The sequence below is a fragment of the Alternaria arborescens genome (genome assembly GCF_004154835.1).
Source record: "Alternaria arborescens strain FERA 675 chromosome Unknown contig_22, whole genome shotgun sequence".
NCBI classification, from domain to species: Eukaryota; Fungi; Ascomycota; class Dothideomycetes; order Pleosporales; family Pleosporaceae; genus Alternaria; species Alternaria arborescens.
In genome coordinates, this window is record NW_021167877.1 from 34,338 (window position 1) to 58,090 (window position 23,753).

At 52.1% G+C, this 23,753-nt stretch overlaps 10 protein-coding genes across 10 annotated transcripts; 2 read left to right on the forward strand and 8 right to left on the reverse strand.

The window, feature by feature from the left end:
- Window positions 1-148: 148 nt before the first annotated feature.
- Window positions 149-2,074, reverse strand: AA0111_g8562 (hypothetical protein; the record flags this gene model as incomplete). The annotated part of the gene is made up of 1 exon (XM_028655023.1): window positions 149-2,074. One exon carries the CDS (start codon window positions 2,072-2,074, stop codon window positions 149-151), a length of 1,926 nt encoding a protein of 641 aa, XP_028503795.1.
- A 556-nt stretch (window positions 2,075-2,630) lies between these two features.
- On the forward strand, window positions 2,631-3,667 carry AA0111_g8563 (hypothetical protein; the record flags this gene model as incomplete). Its single annotated transcript, XM_028655024.1, has 4 exons — window positions 2,631-2,758; window positions 2,821-2,960; window positions 3,009-3,507; window positions 3,562-3,667. The coding sequence occupies 4 exons, from the start codon at window positions 2,631-2,633 to the stop codon at window positions 3,665-3,667; spliced, it is 873 nt and encodes a 290-aa protein (XP_028503794.1).
- Window positions 3,668-4,797: 1,130 nt separating this feature from the next.
- Window positions 4,798-6,009, reverse strand: AA0111_g8564 (hypothetical protein; the record flags this gene model as incomplete). Its single annotated transcript, XM_028655025.1, has 1 exon — window positions 4,798-6,009. The coding sequence occupies one exon, from the start codon at window positions 6,007-6,009 to the stop codon at window positions 4,798-4,800; it is 1,212 nt and encodes a 403-aa protein (XP_028503789.1).
- Window positions 6,010-7,122: 1,113 nt separating this feature from the next.
- AA0111_g8565 (hypothetical protein) lies at window positions 7,123-9,574 on the reverse strand (the record flags this gene model as incomplete). Its single annotated transcript, XM_028655026.1, has 4 exons — window positions 7,123-8,913; window positions 9,020-9,115; window positions 9,163-9,248; window positions 9,295-9,574. 4 exons carry the CDS (start codon window positions 9,572-9,574, stop codon window positions 7,123-7,125), a joined length of 2,253 nt encoding a protein of 750 aa, XP_028503788.1.
- An 824-nt stretch (window positions 9,575-10,398) lies between these two features.
- AA0111_g8566 (Exportin-T) lies at window positions 10,399-13,608 on the reverse strand (the record flags this gene model as incomplete). Its single annotated transcript, XM_028655027.1, has 3 exons — window positions 10,399-10,913; window positions 10,964-13,547; window positions 13,597-13,608. The coding sequence occupies 3 exons, from the start codon at window positions 13,606-13,608 to the stop codon at window positions 10,399-10,401; spliced, it is 3,111 nt and encodes a 1,036-aa protein (XP_028503791.1).
- Window positions 13,609-14,423: 815 nt separating this feature from the next.
- AA0111_g8567 (S-formylglutathione hydrolase) lies at window positions 14,424-15,441 on the reverse strand (the record flags this gene model as incomplete). Its single annotated transcript, XM_028655028.1, has 4 exons — window positions 14,424-14,612; window positions 14,661-14,852; window positions 14,905-15,125; window positions 15,180-15,441. 4 exons carry the CDS (start codon window positions 15,439-15,441, stop codon window positions 14,424-14,426), a joined length of 864 nt encoding a protein of 287 aa, XP_028503790.1.
- A 348-nt stretch (window positions 15,442-15,789) lies between these two features.
- Window positions 15,790-16,419, reverse strand: AA0111_g8568 (hypothetical protein; the record flags this gene model as incomplete). Its single annotated transcript, XM_028655029.1, has 3 exons — window positions 15,790-15,946; window positions 15,999-16,283; window positions 16,373-16,419. 3 exons carry the CDS (start codon window positions 16,417-16,419, stop codon window positions 15,790-15,792), a joined length of 489 nt encoding a protein of 162 aa, XP_028503797.1.
- Window positions 16,420-16,630: 211 nt separating this feature from the next.
- AA0111_g8569 (hypothetical protein) lies at window positions 16,631-18,435 on the forward strand (the record flags this gene model as incomplete). The annotated part of the gene is made up of 2 exons (XM_028655030.1): window positions 16,631-16,754; window positions 16,808-18,435. The coding sequence occupies 2 exons, from the start codon at window positions 16,631-16,633 to the stop codon at window positions 18,433-18,435; spliced, it is 1,752 nt and encodes a 583-aa protein (XP_028503796.1).
- A 953-nt stretch (window positions 18,436-19,388) lies between these two features.
- AA0111_g8570 (hypothetical protein) lies at window positions 19,389-21,201 on the reverse strand (the record flags this gene model as incomplete). Its single annotated transcript, XM_028655032.1, has 3 exons — window positions 19,389-19,976; window positions 20,030-20,597; window positions 20,648-21,201. The coding sequence occupies 3 exons, from the start codon at window positions 21,199-21,201 to the stop codon at window positions 19,389-19,391; spliced, it is 1,710 nt and encodes a 569-aa protein (XP_028503695.1).
- Window positions 21,202-22,586: 1,385 nt separating this feature from the next.
- On the reverse strand, window positions 22,587-23,671 carry AA0111_g8571 (hypothetical protein; the record flags this gene model as incomplete). The annotated part of the gene is made up of 2 exons (XM_028655033.1): window positions 22,587-22,618; window positions 22,669-23,671. 2 exons carry the CDS (start codon window positions 23,669-23,671, stop codon window positions 22,587-22,589), a joined length of 1,035 nt encoding a protein of 344 aa, XP_028503696.1.
- Between the last annotated feature and the right edge of the window lie 82 nt (window positions 23,672-23,753).

Consider the following 23,753-nt stretch of genomic DNA (forward strand, 5'->3'; position numbering starts at 1 on the left):
GCAGACCTTTACGCAGACCTATGATCAATTGTAACGACAGAGCAGAGCAGAGGTAGTTTAACGCTAAAGATTGGGTATCATTTGTACTTGTACATGGTGGAGGACTACTTCACAGCCCCCGAAACATCATTAGAGATCTAGCACCATCTCAGGCAAGACTTTTCCTAGGTCGCCCAGCCTTCTTCTTCTCTGCTAAACTGCTACTGGACGCACCCATGCCTCCCATCACAACATCTTGGGTCGGCGTCGCAAGCGCAGGCGTCACTTCTCCGCTCCTGACTCTCTTCTCTGGCCCTTCATCGGCATCCCTTGGCAACCTGAAGGCCAGGTACGTTTCATCCGCTCTTTTACATCTATCAAACACCTCATTCATGTACTTTTCTACAACATGCGGTGGCCGTATTGAGCGCGGTAAAGCACTTGCTATTTCGTCGCCATCATCGTGCTCGATGAGCAGCAAGACAGTGACGGGCTGGTAGAATTCAATGTTGTCTATTTCGTTCATCTCGTCGAAGTCTTCGATTCGTTGAGGAGGTTTAGGTGGCACGAAGGGCGTTGACGGAGTTGTTGTCGCAGGTTGTATGGGCGCAAAGGTAGGATTTGTAGGGTTGGGCGTTGGTGTCATGGCATTCGGTTGCGGCGTGTTGGGTGTCGCGTTAGGCACGTTGCCAGGCGTAGGGGTCGGCGTCGGGGTTGGCTTTGGAGCGGGTGTGGATGGAGGCTTGACAACAGGTTCTGGCTCTGGCTTCGGCTTCATCTTGGTTATCAGGAAAGAAAGCTTTGCACCTGTGCCATTGGGAAGCCACTCCATAAAGCTATATGACGGAAAATAAAACTTGTCCTCATTGCCATGCACAAAACTGAAAACTAGCGGGCGGTATGTTGTCCTCGGAGGTGGATTGTAGGTAGATAGCTGCGGCGGTGGTGGGTGGTATTGCGGCGGTTTGCTGTAGTTCTGGTATGGTGGATATGGTTGCTGTACAAGTGGAGGTTGCTGAACTTGCCCTTGTGGTGGAACTGGGCTATATGGCTTGGGAGCGCTGGGCTGGATAGGCTGTTGGGCAGGCTGAACCGGTCGCGGCGGGGGCGGAGGAGCTATCTGCTTAGGTGCTGGGGGCGGTGGTGGAGGGGCTTTTGGGGTTGGAGGTGGCTGTATTGGTTTCGGCGCCTTCTCCTCCTTCTGCCTGGCTAGAATGGCCGTCAACTCATTGATGTGTGTCTGGAAGAACTCGAGCTGCTCCTTGCTTGCGGATCCAGCTGCGACAATCTTCATGACAGCCTTCAGCTCGGGATCCGTGCCTGCTCTAGCGGCAAGCATGTGTATAACGGGATCGGGCGCGGGGGCGGCGGGTGCTTGAGGCGGAGGGGCTGCTTGCACGGGTTTGGGAGGTTGTGGCGGGCGTGGCTGGGGCTTCTGCTGTATTGGTTGGCCAGCCTGGTATTTGGTGTGTTGATTGGGCTGGTTGTGGTTGTGATTTGGCCATGGAGCATATGGCGATGCTGTCGGAGCCTTCTTCTGCACTGGCTTGCCCACCTCACGCGGGCCATAGAGTCTGATGGGCAACGTATGCGGCTCGATGACAAGCTTCACGCTCACTCTGTCAGCACCGACCTGGGGGAAATTCTTAAGCAGCTCCTTCTGTCTCGCCGTCTTCGCCTTGTCTTCATCGGTGCGGTCGGCCAGCTTCTTGGGCTGATTGAAGTGGGCGTGGAAGGTGCGGAAGTTTGCGCCGGACAGCCATACTGCCTTGGACCGCTCGAAGGATGTCTCTAGCACGCCGCTCTGCTGGATTGTCTGCCATTCGCTCGACGGAAGATCCAGAGGCTGTGGTTCTGGAAGCGTAGGAAGAGGTGCGCCGTCGACTATGCGGAGGGGTAGTGTTTGTTTGGGGGGCAACGGTGCGCCGTCCGTGATGGGCGTCGAGGGCGCTGAATCTTTGACGGCGAGGCTGGTCCGCTTGCGCTTCAATGACGATTTGGCGCCTCTTGCGGGCTTCTCGTTGGGCGTCTCGGGAGCAGCTGGGGCAGCTTCTTCGCGGGCGCGTGCCCTTGTCGACCGCCGTGGCTCAGACATATCGTGGGCAGGGAGGAGTAGTTTCCGTCACGTCATCTTCAAGACTCAGTGGTGAGTTGCGCCCTACAGTAGATTTGTCGGACGCGACTTCCGACACGGCGGCACGCTAGCGCTGCACGGTTGGTTCGCGAATGCTTACCTCTGAGTCTCCACGACCGCCATCATCATCTCCAACTAAACGCTATTGTGCTATGTTTACGACAAGATCATATATTCAAATCTCATTCATAGTAATATCACGAATGAACTTGATCAGAAGAAGACTCAATAGCCAAAAGGTAAAACACCATGTCGAGTTCGCGATATATGCCACCAGACACCGCCCCCAATGATCGACATTCCGGAACGGGATGCCTGAACAGTAAATTACAAACCTAGAATCCGTCCGCAATATGGCCGTGGAATCATACTATCAGCAATCCGGTTTGGCTCTTTTTCTTGTGGCTGGTCAAGCCCACTATAAGGCAGCTGTCACCGCTGCCGCGGGATCATGCTGTTCTGTGCCACACTCCACACTTATTCCTGGCTCCGACTGCTGTTCGTGCCCTAATACATCATGCGTGTCGCGACCAACATTGCTGTCTTCTTTGGCGTGTCCTCGACTGTTTTAGCGACCTGCTATTTCCCTAATGGCAATGTGGTAGATTCCGACACAGCCTGCAATCCGAACGCGATAGTATCATCGTCAGTATTGTCTGTGTAGAGCTTGTGTGAGACATGCACTGACTTAATGCACCAACCTACAGGTGTTGTTATGACAACCAGGCATGCCTCTCCAACGGACTCTGTGTATCCGATCCTCACGATCCTGTCAAAGCGCGATACCATCGAGGAACATGTACAGATAAAGCATGGAAGAGCGGGAACTGTGTTCGACAATGCCTTGGTAAACAGATTGCTACCCATGTATCGGTACGTTCTAATCGGCAGACAGATATCGAAGATAACGGAGCGCCAGTCTATAGCTGCAATGCGACTGACACCGATTCGTATTGCTGCGGTGACGACTGTGAATGCGAGAACCCCTTCGAAGTCTTCTCCTTCGATCAATTACCAGCCGACGTCTACACCGTTACCATTATTCTTGAGTCGTTTACTCAGACCCATACATCGACACCATCAGCTACTTCCACCGTGCCAAGCTCATCTGCCAGCGCAACTTCAGTGCTTGCAGTCCCAACTACTTTAGCATCCGCTACAACAGCCCCAAAATCAGGAGGATCAACGAACAACGTCGCTCTGGGGGTAGGACTGGGAGTCGGACTTAGTGTAGGCCTACTTGCGGCTCTCATTGCTGGCTTTTTCCTTTGGCGTCGCAAGAAGGGATACAAGCCCGCCAACGATGGAACTGAAAGTCCCATGGAGCTGAGCAACGAGGAATTCTTTCCGCCTCAGGAAAAATATGCCCACAATCGTCAGACGGAAGTGCCAGGGTAAGAATGGGACTTGATCAGGCCATCTAGCATCAGGGCTAACAACTCAATCAGAGACATCGCCGCTGCTGAACTGCCCGCAACACCACACGAGCCAATTGAACTAGCCAGTCCCACCGACCCAACACCACTTACAGGAACTGCCACGAAGTATCGATGAACCATACGATCAGAATGACGACGAGAAAGACTATTTGAAGGCTTTCCGCTGGGAGCACGATAAAGAAATATACATGGCAAAGCTCGCGGCAGCCAAATTTAATACCCAGACAAAATAGCGGGCTGCGTAGGAGCACAAAAGCGCGTATGAAGCCTCACATGAATAGATACCCATTTCCGCCTGGCGCATGTTCAACAAAATTAGGAGAAGCTCTACTTCGCATAATCGCTCTCTCACTTACAATCTAGACCCCTCCCATGCCACGTTCTGTACATACTCCGCCACACACCCCGCCGACTCCACCGCATGAATATCGAAATGTCTGGTACCTGGCGCTAGTCCGATACAGTGGCTGAGCAAGTGCGAGCTCTATTTCCGGAAGCCGAATGTATCCACCAACTTTTGTCGTGTCGAGGGATCATGCTTGTGCCCCCAGTGTGGCGGAGCGGGGTTTGAGTTACCCTGGATGGTCAGGCAGGTGGGGTTTCAGACTCCGGAGCTGGCAGCCTAGGTCGGATGGTGAGGGGTGAAGACGGGACGAATGGATTGAGTCGAGTTGAAGTCGATAGATGGCAGCATGGGATGTATAGGTAGGTTTGCTGGATTATCTGGTTTAATTGGCTGATAGCAGATGAGTATAGGTAGATGGTTGGTAGGGATCTGTTTCATGTAGTATGAAACATCAAGTTGATCACCACCACCACCAACAACTTACCAACACCACTCATCATCACATATACAACTTTATCACCATTCGACAAGGTACCGTACTGTTTCACAGGATGCAGGAGATGACAAATCGCACAATCACAAAGCACCACAGAGAAAAGGCCTTTGTATCAGAAATCGTGTTTCATTTCTATAGGCATCTAAGCCGAGGGTGATGTTGACTATTGACAGGCATCCTAAGACCCTGCCAATACCCAATCCCCTGAATGTTCGTTATAGCAAAATTCTAGAATCCAGACGCCAAATATGCAAAGAGAAACTCTGGGTATGTACAACAAAAAAAGCTGGTCGCAGACCTCATGCCCAAGGGTGAAAAATGTGTAGAGAGCGAGTGTGTGAATGTAGTTCATGTTTCAACATGTGTCGTCGTGAGCGATGCATAGAACGGGTTATTCGTGCATCTAGTGACCGTGGCGACGGTTGGACCGGCGAGGGCGGGCGATACGGCCGTGGTAGCCACGCTTGGTGATACTGCCGTTGGTGCATTGTGTGCCGGCAGCGACTGCTTGCCAGACGACTTCGCCGTTGTTGCAGAGACCGAACTGGTCGGTGCCGTTGCAGACTACTGAGCCGTTCTCAGTGCAAGCGCCTGAGCTACCACCAGCTGAAGGAGTAGAAGGAGTGGAAGGAGTGGCAGGGGAGCCGGTTCCAGCAGGGACGGTGGGTGCAGCTGGCGATGGAGCAGTTGGCGAGGCAGTGACGGTGACGAGCGTGGTGGAAGTTCCTGGAACAGTGGGCGCAGCTGAGGGAGCGACAGATGCAGCGCTGGAGGCTCCGGGAGCGAAGACACCGCCACCGTTGGATGGCAGAGGAGATGGCTCGCCACCAGCAACAGATGTAGGAGCAGTGGATGGCGCGCCACCAGCTGGAGAGGTTGGAGCAGCAGAGTACTGGCCATCGTTGGGAGCGGAAGGAGAAGCAGATGGCTGACCACCAGCTGGAGAAGATGGGTCTGCGGGAGCAGAACCAGTAGCGCCACAAGAACCGGTAGGGTCCTTCGTGTCATCGGTGGCACCCTTCATCACATCTTGACCGGGGTTGGGGAATTTGGTGGCAAAGTTCTGGGGGGAAGTGCAGCCCTCGCCAATATTGGCAACAAACATGTCCGGGAGCTCGTTGAAGGCAGAGTCGTCGCTGGCACCACCAGTGACCTCTATAGGCGCACAGTTCATGTAAAGTTCCGGCGCGCCTGATAGCTTGGAGAACCATGTCCATGCGAAAGTGGCCTTGCCATTGGGGATGCTAGCAGGAAGCTTGAATGGGTAGTCGTTGGTTGAGCCGTCGGTACCAGGGCAGCCGCCTTCCATTGACATGATGACTTTGAACTTTGAGTTCTCAGTAGGCTCAGTATCGGTGGTAACACTGAGTTGGCAAGAACCTCCTCCGTGAACTGCGGTTCCGCTCAGTTTGAGGGTCTGTTCCTCACCAACAGCCATTTTGTTCATCTCGGAAACTTTGAATCCAAGGTTGCTCTTGCAAGGAAATTGATCCTTGGTGATCGGTGCAGTGTCAAGTTGGTCAACACTGAAAGGGACAGGCGATGTGATCTTGACGTGTGCGTTTGTGGTCGCAACGATGGCAACTGCGGCCATGATAGTAGACTTGGAAAACATGGTGCTTGTGATAGTGGTGGTATCGTACAAAGATAGTGAAATGTTCGAGAGTGTGTAGAGAATGTAAGTGATCTAGCCCTGCTAGTCGTGTAAGAAAATGCTGCAATGCAAAGAATGTAGAAGTTGCTGAGAGAGCGTGTGGTGTGATGAGGACATAATGCTGTGAGGCACTGTTCTGTCTTATACTTGTGTCACGATCTACATGGTGGGTACGATGTCCATTGTGTACCGCCACCAGGCCCTCCACAATGCGTATCCTCGAATGACCCTCTAATCAAACAAGCGAGTCTAGAGGGCGACAATGTAAACGCAAGACAAGGTGCATGGGAGACGTTCGTGGTCCACAGCGGCGAGCGTCTACGGGATGAAACGGGCGGTCCGGGTATGCTGAGGCTCTCAGCCAAGGGAACTCCAGAACGGCGCACAGCCGACGCAGGTACGTTATGCGTCAACGCCCAAGCGGGAAGGCGACGAATACGTGGACTCGAGGATCTCCATGTATCGGTGTAGGGCCTCAGGAGGGAGGTTTCGTTTCGATGTTGCATCTGGATGACCATTGGTCGGCGCTCAGTCGCTTAGCACATCGGCAGAAGATCCGGACCCCTGTGTGTTTTATGCTGCGTCGCACCTCCGAGCCAACAACCCCTGCATTGCCAGGCCCATTGGTGAGCCGCTTACAGCCTCTCGACGCCCTCGACTTTTGGCGTCCGTGACTTGCTCCACCGCGCCTACGAACGAAGCTTGATTTTTCCTTGAAGCCGCGCAGGGTCTGTCACACCTTCGTCTGTTCATCGTGCAAGACTGGCTGTCGGACAGCGCCAACTCGCTGATCACGATCTGCGCCAGCTATGGCTGTGGGGATCTTGGATGTCGCCTGTTATTGCCGATTGGGAGCAACAATTGCCTTGTTTCGAATACCGTCTCTCCAACCTATAATGATGTGACTATAAACCCAATATGTTTGCTGTTTAAGGGACAGCAAAGTCCGAAGGCATCCACATCTCTTCGGAATTCTTGCACGCTGTGTGAAAATTGGCTCGGATCGCTGCGCCTCGACAGCATGAAGGGTGGGTGTGGCGCATGCTACCGAAGTTCATGCGGCATTGACCGAGCTCAGCAATAGAGACGCTCTCGTTCTAGTTTTCGCATGGGTACACCAGCGGCGAGGGCGATGTGGCCAACGTTGTCATTGCCGTGCACGTCGGCAACGTGTACCTCCACATCTTTCAGAAGCCTAGCTCTTTCCATAGCATCCAGCATAGTCCCACCTTGTGGAATATTGAGCCATGGGTTTTCGTACGTCATGCTTGTTACGAACCCGAACATCTCTGGTCCAAGTGTTTTCCGTTTGAGTATTACAGCGACACCACCAGTTATGAGAATGATCAGCGACGCAGTCAGAAGAAGCGTGAGCCATGCAAAATTGCAAACAAATATCTCTTCCGTAGATGTGGTATTTGCAGTTGTTGTTGCACCAAGGAAGGGCGAGTTGGAATCGGTGACGGTCTGCTGGAACTTGACGATCCAGTCGAAGATAGAGTGCGTCGTCGCCGACAAATTCGCTGGGAGGTAAACGTTTGCGTCGGTCACCGGTAAGGTGACTGGACCGTATGCGGATAGGTTACCGGTTAAACTACCAAAGTAACCGGAAGATTGGCTACTGAGCTGGTAATAGGTATTAAAAACCAAGCTAAGTCTCTTCGAAAAGAGATCCGTTGGTAGTACAGACAGATTCGTGTAGAATTCGTCTGCAAACAACCGTCCAGCTTTCTGTATGAAGGGAAAGGTTGAGGTATTTGCCATGAACAGCTCAGTCGGGCTAGACCCTTCGTTGAACTTGATCGCCGTGGGAAATTCCTTCGCGAAAGCTTCCATGATAACGAAGTATTCGAACGCTGTCAACGCGGTAGGTCGCGTATCTGTTGTAGAATTCCTGACTTTGGAAGTGGCACACTTGATTCCAGCACATTGTATTGATGCTTCGACGTGGTGCTGGAAAAGGTCACACTTCGCGATGTTTAAGCCTTGCTCAGTACCGTCTTTGCTGATGCCATATACAGACGCAAATGTCAACTTCCGTGGGATCTTGCTTTCAGCTTGGGTAAGCCGAGATTGGTTGTAGTGGCCAATAAACCCATCTAGCCTGCCAAGGTAAAGGTCCCTATCCCGTTGCCTGGTGGGTGGAGGACGTGCTAGATCCCGAGCCGTATCGATCAGGAATGATGCCCTGCCTCCCAAGGTGTCAAAGGGTTGTAGATCGGGCTGAGATTTGTTCCACCAGATCTGTCCAGGTACCATCTCATCTAATTTGGTGTAGTTGGTAGCACCTGGATCGCCTGTCCCGTGGGTGCCCGGATAAGGCTGCTGGTCGAAAGGTCCACATTTCACAGACAAGTAATTGTACTCTAGTGTGAGTTTGTTGCTGGTATTCGTCGGAAGTCCAGCTATCGGCACACCCACCAAGGATGAGTATATCTCCGGTACTTGCATCTGAGAAGGGACTTCTAGCCAGCCATCTGCATCCACGTTAGACTGATTGAGTGCATCTAACCTTGGTATCTTGACGTTGCCCCATGAATCTTGAGGGCCAAGCTTGACTGAGAGCGGAGCAAGTAGTGCTGCGTTGTACAGGGCACCAGCCTCAGCATACTTGCTTCGTTGGAAATTGCTAGTCGCGGCAGGGAACATTGCACCAGCGGGACCCGTCGTAAGATAGCGCAGTTTCGTAGAAGTATAGCTTGCCTCGTGCTCCCGACTCATCAAGCGAAGAGATGCTTGACCTCCCAGCGGAGACAGAGCCCAGAGGAACAGCAAGTTTGCGCCGACAATAGTGAGCCTCTGCATGAGCAGCTGACTCTCGAACGTGCCCCATACAGACTGGCTTGCCATCAAAAGTTCTAAAGTCTAAAAGCTATTAGTAAGAGGGTGCTGGCTGATGGCGAACAGCATGTGTGAACAACACCACACTTTGTCTAGACGATGGTCGTCCGAGAGTAAAACGTCAACTCACGCTGATTTTAGCACCTTTCTCTGCAAGGAACCGGGCTATCATCTTCATGCTGCGTCCACATATCGCTGCGAAGACTATAGGGAAGATGGTAGGGCCCTATGGAGATTAGTGAGTGACATGATTATCAGAGCACAACAACATACCAAATCCATAGCAAACTCGACCTTGGTTCCCAGGCCATTGTCCTTTGTCGGCTTACCATGCAAGCTAGCAGCAGCACTGCCGAGGACTTTACAAGATCAGTGTCTGGTATAGTTCAGTCCCAAGAAACGTACGAATGAAGTATACCGGCAAGAGAACAAGCAAAAGGTCCCCGATTCCGTATAGATACGAGAGCCATGTATGTTTCTTCAACGGCCGAGCCTCCTCAGGCCAGCTCTCAACTCTCTCTACCGTCGTCTCCCAAGTCTTCGGTTTCGATTTCTTGTTCGACCCGGTCGCGGGTGTAGTACTCGCATTAGCAGTCGTATCATCCCTCTCTTCCACTTCCGCTGTCTGTCCACTCAATCCGTGCCGACGAAAAGGGCTCCATCGCGAAACTCTGTTAGCGTTCATGATCGCGATTGCTGACGCTGACTCGGAGTCGCTCCGTGACGCGTACGATGCTAAAGAGCCGTACTAACGTCGGGCGAAGACGCTGAGATGTAAGGTACCGGTAAGCTGAGGCTGATAGTTCGCACGCAGCGAACGACGCCTCTTTTGCCTTTGCATGTACCCATCCATTGCGGCGTAGTCGCATAGCGAATCCTCAACATGGGCGCTAAGCACACTTTCCACATTTCCCCCTTCATTAGGAGCGCGCCTCCCGAGGGGTGCATTCCTGGCGAATCGGTTGGTGGGGGTGAAACTCGAAGCGCTTGGGCGGGTCCCTAGCAACTCTAAACTGGGTAACCGCCATTAATCACGCTGCATATCGGGGTTCATGCTATGCTGCTTGAAGGAACGATGGGAGTCTCGGAACGGGACGAGGCGCCATTAGAAAGATGCCGACCTCAATGATGATGCTGCAATGTTGGCGTAGGCCAGGATGGAAGCGTGGGGGCCGAAGTGAAGGCGCGACCTTGTCGCGTACAATCGTGTCTCTTGAGGGGTGCCTCACCACAATATACGCCAAAGACATTGTAACATACTAACATAGTCAAAGACCGCGGTCATTGAATATATACAATGATCAAAAATTTATTTTGTAACAAAGCTCCACTACGAAAATGCGAGCTAACTACTGGGGGTTATCACGGAAATCAAACTCGATGCCAATCCTTTTGGCGCCCGCTACGATGCAGAATGATGCCGCCTACATGATGGACAAATGTTACGCCAAACCCGCTGATGAATCCCATCTCCACACTATTCCTCAGATCCCAACTAGAACTCACAACTTACCCTCGGCTTGCAAGCATGCGATCCACGAACTGGACGTAGAAGTTACGCCATTCCTTCTCTTTTTTCGGTCCTTCAAATGAGCCGGCAAGAGTGCGCAGGTACTGGTCCGCACCATCGTCGCCCACTCCCATGCCACCGAGATCGCTCTTGAGGCGATCCACATAAGACTCGCCGACCTTCTTGATGATCTCATGTTGCAGGTTGGCAGTCTCGAACAGCACCTGCTTAGCCTGCGCATCTTTAGAGTTGAACCCTGGCGATGCCGGTATCGACCATGCTAACGGGGAGAACTTGTCTACGACGTAGTTGTCGAAACCTGGCAATGGTGCTTGAGCGGTGTCGGGAGATGTGGGTGTAGCGTTCGCGCCGGGCCCAACCTTGTCAGGCCCGCCCCACACTGAGACCATACGAATAAGCACAAAGATAGCGAGGCGTGCGGTAGGGTAGTCGTGTGTATCGCGAGCGAATGTCTCGATGGATGAGATTATAGGCTCGAAAGTCGCTTGGTTCGCTACACAATATTAGCAGTGCTACTATATCTGCTTGATGAATTGGACTTACCATTGCTAACGAACACAGATCCGAGACCCTGGTTGAGAACCACAACAATAAAGTTTAGGTACTCTCGACGAAGCTCAGCCAGCTGGATCTCATCATCTGTGCCTGAAGGGACGACCGCCAATGCTGTGAAAATGCGTTGCAATACTGGACTCATAACGGTATCCAAGATACCAGCGATCTCTGATTTGAAAGTGAAGATGACCTGGCCTAGGACCTTGAGGAACGTACTGATCTCGTCCATAGAGGAACTGAGGGACAGAAGTCCTTCAATCCAAGAGGGCAGCTGTTGTAGTAGACGCGAACCAAGGACAGCAATCATGCGTGAGAAAGCAAAACGCGCAGCGTGGCGAATAGACCCTGAGGAGTTGAGGGATTCGACAGCCACGAGAATAGCCTCGGATGCTTTCACAAACTCTTCTGCCACCTCGCTCTGTGGTACGGCGCTGTTGTTGTTTGATGGCACCCAATCAGAGTAGCCTCGAGCTAGCGTCCCTATGGCCATGATAATGTGGTGGATCTGGAGTATAGCCCGTTCATCGCCATTCCTCGCCTGAGGAAGAGTTTGCTGCATGTCGTTGAACAGAGGACTCATGATAGTCTGTGCGTAAAGCTTCTTGTTCTCCACGGAAACAGTGTTGGACGAGGCGATGCAGCCCACGGCCTCAAACAGGTATAACTGCGAGTTGAAAAGTGCATCTGCTGACTGATCTTCCTCGTCAGACGACATCTCGTCTTCTGAAGTATCAGGAAGTTCAGCCTTAATTGTGAGCAAGTCTCCAACCGCCTGAATAATGTCGTAGGACACGTTGCCTAGCTGAGCCCGTAGGTGCTTGACTAAGCGTTGGAAAAGATACCAAGATCGCGAGCGGACCTTGACATGTTGGCTGTGGGTAAGGTTGACGAAGTTCTCCAGGACCTTGGGAATGAGGTTAGGATTCTGTTCGAAGAACTGGTAGTAACGAACGCAGATCTCCATGTACTGTAGCTGAACGGCGGGGTGTGGGTAGTTTGCTAGACCAGATTCAACCATGCTGTTCATCATGGTCACAAGCTGCTGAGCTGCGGCAGATGATGGCTCGCGTTTCGCGTACAGCCCTTGGTTCCTGACTGCTAATTCTCCGAACAAGTACATTTCGTACAGGGCCAGTTCGAGATCGCGCCAGTTGAGCGACTGATCTCCCTGAGATAAGCGTCCGAATGTTCCGTTGACTAAGCGGCTAAGGGTCTCGATATAATAGGGTTCGTCAATGGCGGTCACTGTCTGTTGCAAAACGTGAAGGCGTCTCCGGAGATCGAGAAACTCTGCCTCGTCTGTCTGCTCACCTTCCTCACCCCATGAAGCTGTCTCGTCATACTTCATCTTCGCGATGATAGCATCCAGAACGGGTGGCAGTACTGCGGCGTACTGTGGGGGTATCGAACCAGATTTCTTTTGCAATTTGCGAAGGAACGTAAGGAGATCCGTGAGAGATGGAATGACAGTCGAACAGACTTCGTCGTATTGATCGGCGAAGAAACGCAAAAGGTAGGGAGTGAAGATGCGAATGAGATCGTCTGCGCGTTGCCGGATGTGCTCTTCGACAGCTTCGTTTTCCAAGATCTTTACGATATCGAATACGATGTTGTTTACGAGCTTAGCGACGGTCTCGGCAAGATCGTTGTCGTAATTCGAGCTGTTGAAGTCGGCTAGAGCTGGACTGCTGATGAGCTGACCAACGACTTCGGAGAGGTTCAGGAAAGTGATCAGTTCGATCTTGTCCGCTGGACTCATCTTCTTGCCCACAATTTCCGAAAAAGTATCGATTGCAGCATCGCGCACCTTTCCAGCGGCGCTCTCGGGGTCGCCGATTCCTTGCTGACCCGCCATTTCCAGGAAGGTTGTGATCATAGCTTGGTTGACGATCAAGTTGATGTCCGTCCAGCTGACCCAGCGCCCAATGGTCCTGAGGCACATCTCCACGAGATTCAAGTCTGTCTCCCTCCACTTTGCGAGTATTTCTTGCCAGGATAATGAGATCTTCTGCGCGTCTCGTTGTCGAATAAGGTCCTTCAATTCTGTGTTGCGCTTCTTCTCGTCGTCTGGTCGGGCGACTAACTGATCGGCAATCTCATCGTGAACCTGACCGAGCATACGCAGGTACAGCAAAGTCGTTGCTGTGTTGACGTTCCCGATGGTGGACTGGTCGCCAGCCAAGGACCTGAAGTCGTCGAAGAAGGACTGCCATGAAGAAGGATATAGTGCTACAAAAAGATAAGTGACAGTCTGCATGAGCTTGTTCTGAATGTGGCTTGTGTCTGCAGCTCCACTGCCTGGTACGTAGGATGCGTGGATGTAACCCATCAGGGTATCCTTGATGTATGCAAGACTCTGCTCATCCAGACGATGCTCTTGGATGGCATTGTTTACGAGTTCGAGTGAAGTATGGCGGACGAAGTCGGTCGGGCGAGGGTCGCGCGCGAAGAGTGTGAGGGCGGCTTGCCATGCGGAGCCTTCTGCGCGGAGCTGGTTCAAGTATTCGATAGCTTGGCCGCGTAGTTCCTGGCTCGACGTCGGGTTTGCCGCGATTTGTATGGCATTTTCGACCTTGAAAATCGTGAGTACATGATCAAAGAGAGGAAACAACCATGCATACCTGGCTCTCCATTTTGTCGTGTTTTCAGAGCTGAGCAAGCAGCGTTGAGTCACAGCTTGCGTCGTCGATGTGGTTGAGGCTATGAAGAGTACATCGGACGTGATGGAGTGGAACAAGAACTAGATTGGTGTGCTACCGAATCATGGAGCAAAGCGCGGGAGACTGCATCGTGGAAGCGTTACAGCGGTGAAGGCAGAGGCGGGGCACGAGGGGCTGACGTACGGCGTGTGCAAGGGTTTATGCGTGAAAGAAACTACGGTCAGAGCTTTAGGTTCTGTGCTCTACACAATCAGATTGGCGGCAGAAAAAAGCAAAAGTGGTTCTGCGTCTTTGTCGAGGCGTGGGAAGCAAAAACAGCTGTGCAGTGACTGAAGTGGCAGCGCCAAGAGTCCATGGTGGGATGTCCGCACGCCCAATTTGATCGAGTGACACGTGCGCACGAGATTTTGATTTTGGAATGGCAGCCTACTCGGTGAGTATTTCACCGACATTGTAGACCTGTCAATAAGACAGTGCGAGATTGGTAGCCTTTACGTACGTTGCGTCATACTAAGAATCAACTCTGCAAATGAAATGTGTTCTTCGTCACTACTCTATGGCGACAGCTTCCATAGCCCATTACGTCGATCTTCCGATAATTGATACACAGGACTTTGGTGCCTAAAAGAGTAGGCATCAGCAGGACATGTGATCACCAATACGGCAGCAAAAATTTCCAACCTGTGTACGAATTGGATTCTATTATGTTCTATAGTTTCTCTCTGATACCCGAACCGCTTCTGTCGTAGTGAGCAGTCTGCAGTGATAACAGTCGTCAAGCCGACTTACTACGCGTTCAGATGCTTCGCCGCCCACTCGACGTGGTCATCGGCAAATGTAGCCATGAAGTAGTAGCTGTGGTCGTAGTCGGGCTGCATACGTAGTTGAATGCCCTTGTCGTTGCCAGATTCCTTAGCTGCCTTGACGAAGTTCTCTGGAAGTAGTTGGCCTTGCTTGTAGAAGTTGTCTCCGGTGCCCTGGCCTAGTCAGTAACATACTTTAGCACTGTCTTTTGGTATACGCACCACGTCGATGAGCACCTCCAGAGGACCCTTCCATTGCTTTACCAGCTCTGACGCGTCGTGCTCTTTCCACTTTTGTTGCTGGTCTTCGCCAAAGTATCCCTTGAATGCCTTCTGACCCCACGGACAGTTGATAGGGTTGGCGATAGGGGCGAATGCGGAGACGGACTTGTACATGCCAGGGTTCTTGAGGAACTATCATTGATGGTTAGTGAAGTCCTTTGGAACAGGTTTACAATAGACCAACCAATGTCAATGCACCGTGACCGCCCATGCTGTGCCCTGTGATGCTGACTTTGCTCGAGTCGAGTTCTTTGAAGGATGAGAACAACGCTTCAGGAAGCTCCTTGGTGATGTAAGAGTACATCTTGTAGCCCTTCGACCATGGGTCCTTGGTGGCATCAACGTAAAAGCCTGCGCCAGATCCAAAGTCGTATGCTTCATCTTCACCTTCGATCTGAAGACCTCCTAGCCAGTGGGTTAGTCGGGTACTCGGAACTTGAATTCACAGAAAAGACGCACTTGGTGATGTGTCGGGGTATACGACGGCAATGCCGTGCTTAGCTGCGCCGTGCTGGAAGAAGCCCTTCTCCGAGCAGTTGTTGCCGGTACATGTGAGTCCAGAGAGGTAGAACAAAACGGGGACCTTGGCTCCGGACTTGAGTGCTTGCGGAGGTAGGAACATGTTAAGCTCCATGTCTGTGTTTGTGCTCTCGGACTTGTGCTTCAACTTGAGAAGCTTGCCCCCAAAGGAGGCAATGGTACCTGTGGTTTCGAAAGACATATTGGACAGTGTGGAATAGCGGGAGAATCGTGTAGGAGGCTGAAATGCAGATACAAGTCGAGGGGCCCTTGGAAGTTTTGTGAGCAGGCGCATTGAGTGACGTTGTGCCTGGAATTAGTGCGGGGACAAATAGCTATGTCAAGCTACCCCACCTTCCTCTAGACTTTTGGCTTGTTACAGGAATGTTATCCGCGGATCCGCACATGCAACGGACAAGGCTTGGAGTTAACGGAGATCGGGTGAGATTCGGGATATAATTGCGCAACCACTTAGAGACTCCTTTCGCCGATATGCCCCATATTTAGCCAAACAAAACTCCTTATCAGATGCAACCAAACACTCAATATCTCATGTCAGAAGCTCTTCACAAGTCCAGTCCTCGTAGTATCCATCAGGCAGATACCGCCGTACAACGAGCGGGATCTTTTTCTCTTGCAGCTCTTTCGCAGCAATCTGCAGAGGGTCGGTCATTCCTTCCACGTCAATCAACACCGGAGCGTTACCACTGCGACGTTGTTAGTCTTTGCACGCCTTCCTTTCGTCAAGCTGTAGCCTACCTGATTTGAAGCGCCCTTGTACCCAAGACACGCGCCTTCTCGTACTTTGTCATGTATGGAGTGGTTGTGCGCTTGTCGTTAGGAACCTTCTTGTCCTTTTCGCTCGTGACTGTGTTCTTGGATGCTTCTTTGGCAGCAGCAGCCGCGTTGGCATCGCCTGATACTACTACGTTGTCGTCGTTGGGGTCGGCGTTGTCTGGGTCTTCACCACCGCCAGGCTGGTCGTCTTCGTCGTCCATGAGATCGGGCTCGGCTTCCTCGTCGAACTCGATGAGAGGCTCGTCGCTGTTCAAGTTAGACTATGTTGGAATATCTTCTGCCATACTCCAAGTAGTGCACCTGGTGAAGGAAGCATGGAGATAGAATCAACATACACATCACCGGCACCGCCATCGTAGTCGTCACCGCCGTAGTCGGACATTGTTGCAGTCGATGTATGGTTTACGCGTAGGTGTGTCTTGTGAAGCTGTGTAGAATATTACGCGTGAAAGATGGGGTGCACTGTGTATGCCTGATGCGATGCGACGGTAAAGAAAGTTCGCGATCAGAAATCGCAGGGGTCGGCGTCGGCGTCGGCGCTAGCGCAAGAACTCTTGGCATCCGAAAAATACAGTGGACCTTGAATATCGTCCATGGTTCTCCGCATCCTTGAGCCGCTTGTCATAAACAACCCGCAAGTTGTAGGCATCGCTATGGCTCCGAAACGGAAACCCACAGAGGACATTGAAACGTTGCCGCAGAAGAGGTCTCGCAAAGGTATGACAACCCAACCACCATGACGTTGTCACCAAAAGCTAACACTCCCGGAGGTGCTGCGGAGAAGACTGCCGAGCAGGATTATGCTTCAGACGATTCAACCGATTACAAGGTCAATTACACCGACAACGGCACGTTAAGGGCTGAGAGCGAGGCTCGCCGCGCTTGGAACTATGTGTGTCCAACCTGCTCGCAACGCTTCAACCGACCATGTCGCCTCGAGACGCACATGCGAAGTCACAACAAGGAGCGACCGTTCGTCTGCACCGAGCCCGGCTGCGACAAGACGTTTCCACGAAAAGATCACTTGCAGCGCCACCTGAAGAACGCCCATAGCGACCCGGCAACCGAGCGAACGTTCACATGCGATTGGAATGGGTGTGGCAAGAGTTTCACCTCCAATGGCAGGCTCCAGAGGCATCGAGACGTCCACGAGTCCAAGTTCTACTGCACCGACTTTCCCCCGTGCAACGAAGCGTTCAGGAAGGCGAAGGCGTTAGAGGCACATATCAAGGGTCAGCACCTGGAAGTCAAACCCTACACCTGCCCTCGTGTGGATGAAGAGACAGGCGAGAGATGTACGAGTGGCTTTCAGACTGAGGGGGCATTGCAACGGCATATGCAAAGGGCACACGCATACACGCAAGAGCAGGGTCACTTCTGCATGCTATGCGTGACTGGTACGGAACTGGAAACAATGCAGACCGAGTCTGGGGAAACAGTCACAGTTCCCGCGCAACTTCCGTCATTCGCTACGAAAGAAGAGCTAGAGGCGCACACGAGTGAGTGCCACCCACCTGTGTGTGCAGAGTGCGGCCAGAAGTTCAAGACTGCATCCAATCTAAAGACGCACTTCGACACAGCACATGGCGACCCACAAGAACAATCGCAGTATGCTTGTCCCAGACTAGGCTGTGAGAGTGTCTTCAACCGGAAACACAACCTCACTGTCCATATCCAGACCGTCCACGATAAACAGTTCAAGTACTCGTGTACATCAGATGCTCTGCAGAATTCCAAACACGCAGATCTGAAAGCCTGGAATGGCGAGAATGCATGCGGCGCTTCCTTCAAAGCGAAGTCGTCTCTCGACCAGCACGTACGGACACATCACCTTGGTCTCGGCAACCGCAAACAGTTGCGAAAAGCTGCAAAGTCAAAGAAGAAGTCAGAGCCCTCGATGCTGACCATGCTTACTGGAGTTGGCTATGAACAAGGCCGAGAGATCCCTTGTTTGGTCAAGACATGTGAGTATCGCTTCTACATGGACCGTGATCTACGACGTCATCTGCTCGCCGAACACAACATCCCCGAGGATGAGATTGAGGAGATGATTCAAGAGCGTGACGCCATTAGTGGAGGACAGTTCTGGATTGGTGGGTTCGATGATTCGATGAATATGTTCGACTCTGTTACGCCAAGCATGCCAGAGACGCCGGTTCAATATTTCATGGAAGGTAACACCTCCATGCTACCTTACCCTGATCCTAAGGCCATGGATGCACATCATGGCTTCTTTGACCAGCAGTTCGATCAGCTCTCACTTCTAAAGGACGATAATGAGATGGATGTAGCAATGGGCTTGGATCATCTGCCACCAGCGATGGATGCTCAAGAGGGCTTGCAATGGGATATGCTGGCTCCAGTCGAGCAATACAACAGCGATCTCACTCGAGGCTGAGATTTTATCGTCGGCCGCGACTGCTGCACGACCGGCATCTTAAGCCAATGGGCATTTTGGAAGGCTGTCTGAAGGATAGTGATGTTTCTACGAGTTACGATCTAGCATGATACCCATATAGCAATCTTACATCTTCAACTACTTGCAACTCTCTTCTGCTACCCTCGCAATGACGCCTTGAATCCTGTTTGCAGTTCACAATGTTATGTCAGAAAAAAAAAAGCCATCTTTCGCACATGCCTGCGGGAACCGATACTCACACCATAGCATAATAAACGCATATTTCCTCTTTCGGTCAGCTTCATGCCAAGCCGTCGATTCTAGTGAACGACGTTCGTTCGCTATTTAATCGCCGTAGGGGCGGGAAAATGTTCCGCAAGGGCGGAGAGCTGCTCCGAGCGACTGGCTTGCTAACACTAGTCCGTCTAGACTACCACACCACCACCTCGCTCGTAGCAGCTTATGCAGACAGTCTGGAGCTTGGGCCGCCTGCACCCCACCTAAAAGATGTTCCCAACTGTCAGGGTGAGCCTTCTCTGCACCCAAAAGTCTGGGTCACTACGCAACTGGGACCCGGAACGTGGTGTAGTGATCTCAAGCTTCGTCGTCGACGGAGTTTCAGTACAACATAACATTGTATATCTAGCTATCCAACCAAACGAGATTTTTGGTCTGTTACATACGGAATCTAGCATATAATATCCGAGAAAAAAATGGAGGGAACGCGTGTTCGTGTGCGCAAAGGGGTATATAGTCGCGAAAATACAAACCCGCCAATGCAGCAAAGAATGGAAGATGATTCCATGTCGGCGCCCGTGCCCGATATAACGCCACGCTGTAAGACGATAACAACAATGATGACGATGCCCAGAGTGAAGCCACTTTGGTAACATCAAAAGCGGAATCTGAGAAAGAATATGTACGAGAACCTGAGGGGAAGACATGTCGCAGCCTCAAGCTGCAGCCTTGACATATCGAGCAAGCGAACTTGCTTCGGGTATGGAAATGGCATGATCCGCTTTGCGAGACGGCCAGTCCTCATGTTCGAGTTCCGCCGTCAGAGTCGTGTTGTGTTGCGCTTCCCAGTCTCGTCGCCACATCTCAAATTTGAGATCCCACCTCTGCAACAGCCTCTTTCGTCTCACTTCAATGACTGCGTCAAGCCTCTCCGACTCTTTCTGATATTCAGCCTCTTTCCTGACTTTTTCATTTTCATGATCTACAAGTAATTGTTGCAGCTCAGCTTCCTGCGTTTCTATCCTTCGTTTTGTGTCCAGCTCTTGCCTTGCCCGTAAGACGTTGATCGCACTCGCGTGCTTTCTTGGGAGATCCTGTTGAATCATTCTTTGACGATCTAGCTTCTTGAAGTCTTCTTCTGACACCGTATGCGCGCGCTCCTCATCGTTTCTTGTACCCAAGCAGTAAGCCTCGATATACTTTAATGCTGTTGCTACGTTTTGTGTTTCCTGGGATTGCGCTTTCAGAAGGTCATGTTCAGCGAGGAGCTGTCGTTCTTCTAGCCGCTCGAGGTCCTCGTTTTGCTGCAGAGGTTTAGTCATCTTACATGTATCACGATAGTTCGATTCACACATACCTTTTCAACTCGCTCCTCTCTCTTGATCCTATATTGCGCCTCTAGAAGCACCATCGAGCACCGATGGTGCGTTGACAAAGCTTTTCTCTGATTGCACTCGAAAGAAGAAACACGTTCAAACTGCTCCTTTTGTTGTGTCCTGAAGCTCTTGAAAGCCTCGTTCGCCAACGCTGAGTCAATATTGATCGCCTCGTGCCGGCTGCGCCTGGTTGGGACTTGCGCCAAAGCAGAAGGCTTTTCTGAACGTGGAAGATTCTTGGTTGGATGTGGCGGGTCGGCAGTTGATATTGCGATCTCACAATAGCCAGAGTCACGGAAAGCGGAGTCGGACAGGTCGACAGCATGATCCATAGCAGGCTTAGTCTCTTCTTTCATCTGGACGATCTCCAATACTGAGCGCGGTATTACGCTTCCACAGCACTCAGGCGCAACATGTGAGCCTCTCTTTGACGCCTCCTGTATATGCGCGCGGATATCGTAGTCAGACAACGTGTGACCGCATGCCAGCTTTGCGCCTCGTGGCTTGCTGTGGTGTCCATGGTGTGAGGCCAACGTAGTGCAAGTGCTACTGGAAAGATTTTAGCAAGAGGGTTACAATATTCACTGACCCTGACATACCCCGAGTCTCTTCGAAACATGGAGAAGATGGCGGAGCTACGTTTCTTCCGCGAGTGCGCTTGCCGTGACGATGTCGAGCTAGAAACGACAGAAGGAGCGATGGACAGTGTCGATGATTGCCTTGACTTGAAGTCACACTCAGGACGTTCAGCGACGGTTTTAGTGTTCTCAACAATACATGTAGGCTGTGGAAGCGTTGCGGGCACTCTCTTCGTGGTTGAGCCGTCGCTAGAGAATAGATGGTCTCTTGATGTTCGGGAAGGCGCCGAGGTGAAGCTTGTTGACTGTGTTTCCTGGGAGTGAATTGAGCGGGAACTCCTCTGATCGCTGTCCAACGTCATAGTCGAGATTGCACGAGAAATGGTTTTGGGCGGGGGTACGAAGCGATAAGGATCCGGGATACCGGATTCGCGAGCAAGCAGGGCCAACTCAGCGTCGAGATGGTCTTCATTCTGATTCACAGGCAGGCCCAGGGCTTCGGAGAGATAGACAGCATCGTCGAATATGGGAGCCGTGCCGAGGGCGGCGGTTTCGTCCCATATGCGGTCGGGCATTGCGCCGGAGCGCGCATGCACTTGCCTGTTGGTTGATGTCAAGAGTTCGCTACCAAGACATGCGGGCGGCGGCGAAGGGGTTGTGTCTCTTTGCGTAGGACAGAGGCGTCAGAGGCGCAAGGGCCGGCACACACAATCTTGGGCGACTAACGGAGGGGTGCAGCAGAGACAGGGCGGATCAGGTGTCGAGGTCGCAAGTCGGTGTGAGAGTGTGGTTGACATACGGATGGAAGGAGAGGGCGCTAGTGAGATAGAAGACGCCCACACGCCCACTTTGCAGCAGGTGGATCATCTGCTGATGCTGCATTCAGCATGTCGCTTGCATGCCATCCCACTCGCCCGAATCCAAAATGACATCTGTTCAAGGCCGCTAATGAGTTTGCGCCCGTCAAACTAACGCAGCTATCCGGCCGATGTTGCGCCGTTCTTTTCGTCATGTCGCACTTCCCAGCTTTCGCACCGCCAATGGGGCGACCTAGTGACGATCTAACAACCGTTGTTATCACCTCCGGCCTCTCCTGGAGGTGGCATGCATAGTTAGGCGCCTGTCAACCGTCTTCCTACGACTCGTAGCGGTGTAGCCGGAGTACTTACCCGGTAGTTCACCAAGTGATTGACGTATAGCTTCGGCATTGCAGCTTAGTTCCCACCCGTTCCGACGTCAAGACTGGTCGCGCTGATGTACATACTAGCGGCGGACATTGGGGGCATCCTTGAGTCACCGGTCATATGTACTTGCTTTGCGACGTTGGTGATACGGCGCAAAGACTTTTCCACAGCGAGCAGCCGTAAATGTGGATAACCGCACAGTTTGGTTTCATCCCATGGTCGATCGCATCGTTGCCTTGATCGATGACGCATGTGGTGGTGATGATCTTCGGCGCGTACTCCCGTCGAGCAAAAGCAGATGTGCACCCGTCACAGCACTCTGTTGAAGACATGTTCAAATTCACAAAAGAGTAAAAGCTGTCCATTCCGAGCATCGTCGCAATGATGCTGCTACTACTCTAAGCGACTATGTACCGACCCGCATGTTGTACATATGCAGCCAAGGCCCGCAAGTGAAGATCGGATAGTGCACAGACATGGATCGGGCTACTGGATACATAGACCCCCACATTCGGGATGAAAAGTCTCAAGGTGTTGCACGTGAAAGAGAAATAAGCTTCATTAATAGTGACTTAACCGGCCTGCTCATGACGTAATGGTGTTCATGGGAGCGTAGGTACAAAAGGAACAAACAATAGAAAAGTATAGATACAAGTGAAAAAGAGTGCAGCGTTGTATGCAACAGCTTCTCTACCAGGACGATGCCAGACCGAGCTGGTGATGGTGCCTCTAGTCTTCCTGAACGCCGGAACATGCCATAACATTGAAGCGCAAATCTATCCGGAAATGAGTACCCAGAGTAAAAAGACTGCGCCTTGTTAGCTTTCTAATCATGCATTGGAGATGGAAGACACGTACAAATCATTAGCACACCGAACATCTTTGCAACAAGCCACCTGTTACCCTGCACACGGCTCCAGTACTTCATCAATTCGCGTTGGGCACCCTCGACATTGTCTACAACGTCCTCAGTGTTGGCGTCGATGCGCTGGATCTGCTCTCCTTGTTCAGATACCATCTGGGCGAGCTGACTGAAGATGCCTCCTAGCTCTTGAATGGTAGACTCTATCGACTCGATTGCCCGTCCCCTCTCTTGAATGTATGCGTTCTGGGGCTGAGCTTCTTCCATCAGCAGCATCTGTGCATCCGATTGGGGACCGCCTCGCGTCAGAGCCGACGAACCGGAAGGCTCGAGCGAGAGCAGGTCTTGCTGCGCTGCGCTAGTATTGCGGCCAAAACCTCCGGGAGAGCGGCCTCGCTGGGGTGTTTGGTATAACGGGGAATCGGTCCTGCCTGGCTCGAGGCTGCTGTGGGATTGCTGGGCAGCTGTTGACAGAAATTGTTCGGTGCGCGACCGCGATGCCTGCATGTTCTTTGTCCGCACTTCGAGGACATCCTTGAAGTTCATTCCCACGTTTTGTAGTTTGTCTTTTAGCAGTCCCACGACATTGCTGTTGTGCTCTCCCTCTTGATCCACACCAGGTTTCGACTTGGGGTGTTGCTTGGAGTTCATCTGTTGGAGAGCCTGCACCTGGCCTGACAGGGCGGTCATATCTTGCTTGATGACAAAAGTGAGCTCGTCAAACTCGACGGGCCGATCGTCAAAAAGCGTCTTGCGCTTGGCCAGCTGTGAGAGGCGCTCGAGCTTCTGCATGGTGCTTGCGACACCTCGGGCAACGTCTGCGGCATTGCGCGCAAACTCGGAGCGTTGACGCCGTGGATTGGCATTTGCCTGTGCCTTCTCTTGCTGTGTGAGGAGCGACTGCCGTTGCGCGCCTGTCTTGGATTGTGCCTGCCGTCGCTGAGCCTGCGCAAGAATAGAGCGGAACTCGTCGGTGCGGTCTTGTATCGATACGGCCATGGCGACGGTTTGTTGTGTTGTGGGTAAGCGGAAAAGGGGAGGCGCACACCACCTGTCGACAGAACAGCGAGGCTGTGCGGAT